Source organism: Pipistrellus kuhlii, unplaced genomic scaffold, assembly GCF_014108245.1.
Source record: "Pipistrellus kuhlii isolate mPipKuh1 unplaced genomic scaffold, mPipKuh1.p scaffold_m20_p_24, whole genome shotgun sequence".
NCBI classification, from domain to species: Eukaryota; Metazoa; Chordata; class Mammalia; order Chiroptera; family Vespertilionidae; genus Pipistrellus; species Pipistrellus kuhlii.
Genome location: NW_023425523.1, coordinates 10,341,773 through 10,348,597, shown reverse-complemented (window position 1 = coordinate 10,348,597; position 6,825 = coordinate 10,341,773). Strand labels below are relative to the sequence as shown.

The 6,825-nt window shown below is 42.3% G+C and overlaps 1 protein-coding gene across 1 annotated transcript in view; it reads left to right on the top strand.

Annotated features, from left to right (window-relative positions):
• The first annotated feature begins 682 nt into the window (after positions 1–682).
• The window catches only part of CD101 (CD101 molecule), a 33,666-nt gene continuing 27,523 nt past the window's right edge, over positions 683–6,825 (top strand). Inside the window, exon 1 of the mRNA XM_036452537.2 lies at positions 683–875. Coding sequence (XP_036308430.1) covers positions 695–875 — 181 coding nt within the window. The 5' untranslated portion in view covers positions 683–694. The remainder of the gene's footprint in view (positions 876–6,825) is intronic.

The following is a 6,825-nucleotide window of genomic DNA, read 5'->3' as shown; positions in this document are numbered from 1 at the left end:
CTCAGTCCTTTTCTCCCCAGGATGGGAGGAGAGGTAAGAGCTAAGGAAAGGACATTTCTGCTTGATTTAAAAAAAAAAAAAATCTATTGATTTTGAACAGAGAGGAAGGAAGAGAGAGAATTAGAAACATCGATGAGAGAGAGTCATCGATCAGCTGCCTCTTGCATACCCCCCACTGGGGATATGCCTGCAACCAAGGTACATGCCCTTGACCTGAATCGAACCTGGGACCTTTCAGTCCCCAAGCCGATGCTCTATCCATTGAGCCAAACTGGTTTCGGCTCTGCTTGATTTTTTATTTATTTATTCTGTTTCCTTAAATTCCCTGATGGCTACCTCTTGATGCATATTTAGCCAGGATGAGGGCTATCTTTTCTTATTTTTATCTGTATAAACATATACTTACCCAGGAAGATAACTGTTTGACCTGTTCAGTTATCTGAACTAATTTTTTTTAAAATATATATTTTCATTGATTTTTTTACAGAGAGGAAGGGAGAGAGGGATAGAGAGCTAGAAACATCGATGAGAGAGAAACATCAACTAGCTGCCTCCTGCCCCCCACTGGTGATGTACCTAGGACCTTTCAGTCTGCAGACTGACGCTCTATCCACTGAGCCAAACCGGTTTCAGCTGAACTAATTTTTTTTTTTTCACACCCAAATTGGGGCACTTTGCAAAGAACCATAATGCAATGAGTGTGGCTTTTGCAAGCCGCCCCTCTCTTCGTGGGCTGAAAACAACACCGCTTCCTCTTTGCCTTCATAGCGTTTGTCACTCGGCATCTGAGCAACCTCAGTGCCACCACCGGCAGCGCTCTGCAGGCGTCCCCATGGCCCGCATCCCACGTGTGGCATCTCTCCTCCTCTTTCTGAGTAAGTGTCGTTGTTCTGCGTGTTTCTCTTGTCCCAGGGGCTGCTGGGTGATGGAACAGGATAGGGTGGTTCCTCCAGGCAAATCGGGGCCAGGCTTCTCTGGTGCTGGCAGTGCTTGGTGACTTCTGTCTGTGATGCCAGATGTGCCGGTTTTGCTGGCTCTGCCTTTGCCTTGTCTTCTTGGGTTAGCCCATGCCTGGAGACAGGAAGAGGCTTAGCTCTCCAGATGGGGAGGCGATTGTAAGGTTGGCCTCATGTCAGAGGTTGACTAGATAAGTGTGCCTTGCGGGCAGAAGGAAAGGTCCTGAGAGCACTTAGTAGTTTTAGGCTAAGCTAAAGAAGGTTCTGGACTTGACCTGGGCTGAAGTGGGAATTGACTACTGAGAGACTGAGAAGGGGCAGGGAGATGCACTTGGCTTGGCTGAGAGGCCTACGCAGGGGCCTTAGCTGGCCCGGGGCGTTCCTGCATGAGGGAAGAAAAGGGAAGCTTGAAGGTGAATTGGGAAGGGACTGACTTAGTTCCAGAGTAGGTAGAGCAGCGAGCAGTGGTTGCCTTTAGCATCTGGTAAAGCCAATAGACTCCATCTCAGAATAATGTCTTAAATGCATAAAATGAAATACAAAGGGCTCTAGGGGACACCAATCAATCCTATTGAAATGCAGTTATCAGAATATTTTTAATTGATTTGGGAGAGAGGAAAGGGGGGAGAGAGAGAGAAACATCAATGTGAGAGATAAATATCGATTGGGTACCTTCCAAATGTGCCCTGACTGTGAACTAAACCTGCCACTTTTTTGGGGGGGGTGGGTGAGGGGAATGTATGGGACAATGCTCCAACCAACTGAGCCACACCAGCCGAAGCCAAAATAGATTGTGATAGAGTCACTTATTCATCTCCTTATGCATTACGTAACAATCGAGACGTCAACCACCAAACTTCAACGTTGTCATGAACACGAACAATATTTCAAGATTTTTTGCAACAACTGTAATGTGATATGAAAATTTTGATGGTTTGTTGTCTACATTCATGAAGGAAGGAAATACTAAATTTCCATGAATATTAATGAAAATTAAAATGTAGGGTTTTTTTCCCCACCGTGTGTGGACTCTTTAAAATTGCACATCTCCTCTCTCTTGTGAGCAGGCTGGAAAGTCCGAGGGGAAAGAAAGTAGTAATTCCAGGTTAAGAACTCCTGAAGTGAGATAGTGAAGGGACTTAAATGGCTGGAACCAGAGGGGAACTAAAAGAAATCACACCCAAGGTGACCAGGGATGTGGCTAAAGCATGAAAAGGGAGCAGCGCTCAGCCAAGGAGGTGCTGAATACACATCAGTTTGCATTGAACTGAGCACACGTCGCAAAGGGGCATTGGCGGGTGGGAGGTAAGAACCAGATCTGGGGCTTGATGGGGTGAGAGGTGGTGTGAAGGAAGATTCCTGGGTCCCGTTGTGGAGTGAGCAGTGCCCACCGGCCAGGTCTGGCAGATGCGGAGGGCCAGGTGGCCTGGTGAAGGCCTTTGAGGGTTATTGGCTGGTGTGTTCCTGTTTGTCCTGTCCGGTTGTCTGAGAGGGATTCTCGGGTGTACCTGCTTTTCAAATTTGGAGCGTGTGTTTGGTTTGTGTGTAGGAGGAAGCTGGGTTTACATTGGGGAAGTCAGACAATTGCAAACTCTCTCTCTTTTGTAAGCAGGCTGGGAGGTCCGAGGGGAAAGAAAGTAGTACTCAGGATTCAAAAGGGGAAGCTGGAAGCTTTTCCTTAGCCCATTTCAACAATGGCCTCTTCCGGGTTATATATCTTACTTCTAAATTCAGAGTCATCCTCAGCACTGACTTTGTGTAGAACCACAGTTTTTATGTGAAGAAACACACAAATCAGGAAATAACTTGAAAAAATGTAGGAAGCCTGCTATTAGTCATCACATATATTAAGGGGGAGTCCTAGACAGTTTGGCTCCGTAGATAGAGCATCAGCCTGTAGACTAAAGGGCCCAGGTTTGATTCTGGTCAAGGGCACATGCCCAGATTGAGGGCTCGATCACACATAGAGGGTGTGCAGGAGGCAGCCAATCAATAATTCTCAATAATTCTCTCTTATCATTGATCTTTCTATTTCTCTCTCCCTGTCCTCTCTGAAATCAAATATATATATATATATATACTGGGTTGAAATCTGCTGCTTCTGCTCGATTGACATCACTTTTACAAAGATCTCCACTGACATCCTTGTCATTAAGCTTTAGCATCCTCAACCTCAGCAGCATTTTGCAGTGCTGACCAGCCCTTTCTCATTGGAATGATTTGCCTCCTTTGGTTTTCAAGCCACTGTGTCCTGGCTGCCCTCTCAACTCCCTAACCCTTCCTTCAATAGATATTGTTCCTCTTCTAAACCCCCTAAATAGATTTTCTAGTAATTGCTCATTAACCTTCTTCTTTATATTCCCTAACACTTTCCAATACTTACATGTATGACTGACTTAATTTGCATCTACAGCCCAGGACCCTTCCTGCTTACAAACAAGCACTTACAGGAAATCATAAGAAGCCATAGAGATGGCCAGAGTTTTGACATTTGCAAATCTAGGTTCAAGTGTGGCTCAGCCATTTACAAATTATGACACTGCCAAATAAGGAACTATGACAGAGTTCTTGAAAGAATTAGAATATACACATTTTCAAAGGGTTGAAGACTTTAAAGCATATATATGAGTGGCCAGATTATTATGATCTCTGAATGCATAATAATCTGGCCACTGTGTGTGTGTGTGTGTGTGTGTGTGTGTGTGTGTGTGTGTGTTTTAGAGGCCTGGTGCATGAATTTGTGCATGGGTGGGGTTCAGCCAGCCTGGCCAGGGGGAGGGGACATGGGTGGTTGGCCATCCTGCCTGCTGGTCGAAGGGACAATTTTCATATTAGCCTTTTATTATATAGATATACACTGAGTGGCCAGATTATTATGTGTTCAGAGATCATAATAATCTGGCCACTCAGTGTATATTTAAATATTATTTCCAAATATTTGCTGTATATCCTTCCTGTTTATTCCACAGTACTCAAATTTAGTATTTCTGAAATTAAAAGTATTATCTTTTCCCTTGAACACACAACAGTAACTCTCCCTGATCTCCTATTTCTGTTAATAGTACCATTATTCTTCCAGTCGCCCTCACAAACCTGGGTATCATCTTTGATTTCTTCCTTCCTTGATCCCTCTACCCACCCTACTACCTCTAAGCATCCAAGACACTGAAAAACTATGGATTTTATTACCACAGTGGCTTTGAAATTGTTCCTTTCTTTCCACCCCTATTGCCTTCATCACTTCTCTCCTGGGCTACAATAATTACCTCATGTCTGTTTCTAATTTCCATCATCCTTTACAAATTGTCAGGTTAATTTTCCTAAGACCTTTCAAATACTTTCAGGCTTAATCAAGCATGGCTTACTCAATCAAGTTCAAACATTTAATCATAAAAGTCAAGTCCTTCATGTTCTAGACCCAAATGTCCTACCAATTCTTACCTCCTTCTATTAATCTTCATATAACTCTTCCCCTAATCTAACTGATTACTCCCTGTTTCCTTTAACAAGTCTTTTGATTCCTGTTCATTCAGTCTCCTCATGAACTCCCCTTACTTAAAATATCTTATCTTCCCACTTGTCATAATCGTTCCAATTCTCCAAAGCCCATTTCTGATACTGTCTCTTTCATAAACCTGGCCTATCTCCCTCTTCAAAAAATATAATCTCTCTGTTCTTCAAGTTCCTGTAAAGCATTTTTATTACATCTCTCTATGAGGACTATTACCCTACTTGACCAAATTATAAAATATTGAAGTCAGAGACTCTCTCAGACTCATCTTCGTATCTGGGTTCCTGAAGCATCAGAAATACTAGAAATGGTTGAATAAATATTTATTGAATTGGCAAATAAAACAGTAGAAAACAAAATGCTAGTTTTCACAATGAAATGCTTCAAACGCGGTACCCATCTCTCTAAAAAGTCATGGAAAAAGTCATGAAGGAGTGTTGCCTAGCAACCAAAAACAGCATTGTGGGAACAGGCCCTGATAGAAACAGGTTAGTGGTACCTCAGAAATTACATTTTTTTTTAAAGGTGTTTTTTTATTGTGAAATAAAACACAAAAAGAACAGGTAATAAAACATAAATGTGCCTTTGAGCAAATAAGTAAAAACCATGCAATCACGAGCCAGGTTAAAAAAAATAAAATAAAATAGAACACTGCTAAGACCCAAGAAGGACCCACCCATGCTGCCATGTGCCGCATCCAGATCACAACCCTCCCCCCACACAATCACTTTTCTGACTTTCATGATAACCACTTCCTAGCTTTTCTTTTTTCTTTTGATTCTTTTTACCCCTTTTGCTTGCATCATTTAACAACACAGTGTAGTTTTACCTGTTTTAAAACTTTATGAAGACTAGAACTGCCCTAGCTGGTTTGTCTCAATGGATAGAGCGTCGGCCTGCAGGTGGAAGGGTCCCAGGTTCAATTCTGGTCCAGGGAACATGCCTGAGTTGTGTAGGGGGCATGCAGGAGGCAGCTGATCAATGATTCTCTCTCCTCATTGATGTTTCTATCTCTTTCTCCCTTCCTCTCTAAAATCAATAAAATATATTACAAAAATTTTTAAAAAGGGTAGAACCATTCTCTAGGACCTAGTCAAAAAGATTCAAAGTATTTTGCATCTGTTACTAAACACAGTTATTCATATTATTGCAACTATTTCACTTTATGGATGTACTGAGTTCATCTACTTGACGTTGATGGGCATATGGGTGGCCTCTAGTTTGGGGTTGTAATGAACAATACAGCCATGGGTGCTCTCTCTTGGTAGTCTGAGGCACAGTGCACACCTTCTAGGTGCACAGCTAAGACTGGCTGGCTCAGTAGAATAATTTTCTTTGGTAAGTAATAATTTAAAATTCTCTCAGCTGCCCTAACTTCTATGTCTAGGCATACTATAAATATAAAATGCATATGAAATTAGAATTTATGAATGCATAAGTGTATTTCAATGATTACTGGAAATGTGTGTGGTTGGTCGATGAGTTGGCTAGATAGTTGTTTTTCCATTTTGCCCTGAGCACCCACGTGCAGTTTTTAGTTTGTTGACTGACTCCTTCTGCCCATTGGTTTGTTGCCTGCGTCTAGCAGAATTGTTTGCATTCCAGAATTTCTATTCTCAGCCTTATCCTCGTCTCTGTCATGTCATTGTTCCTTTCTCTCACTCTTTTCCCTTCAGTTTCTTTTGTCCTGTAGGGTCACACGATTCAGCAGGTACTCTGCTTCTCCCGGATTTTCTTATGAACTCCGTCCTGCTAATTCCTTCAGATGAGCGCTCCAACTTGTGGTCACACCACCTCACCCTCCCCTCCTGCTGGCCCTCGGCCTCCTGAGAGATCTAGCTCACCCTTGTGCATCTGTCATCTGTTCTTTGTTGTTGTGTTTTTTCTGGAACACAACTAGCCTTTTAATATCAACATAATAGTAAACTCATTGTGATTTCTGCAAAATGCTTGATTTTGAAACTGTGTCTATCAGAGGAAATGTTACCATTCAATAATGTCTTCTCCTTTAAATTTAATACATGAGATTTCCCCCCAAACATTCCATAGTGGTCCCCAGTGAAAATCTGGGTAAGGGAAGAACTAGAATAAATTCTGATTCCAGATCCTGTGGGACTTGACATTCAACAGTAGGAAGCTTTTTTTTTTTTTTTTTTTTTTTTTTTTTTTTTTTTTTTTAGTAAAGCTGTATTGGCTCTTTAAAAAATTACAAGACAAAACCCCCTCCACAGTATAGAAAGGAAGTGCTGCTGCTAGCTCGTCAGGTGCTAATTTTAGCCGATCTTGCATCCGATGTGGCCAGGTGCTAATGACCAACCAACCCACAGGAAAAAGCATGGCCCCATGGGCAGTGCTGGA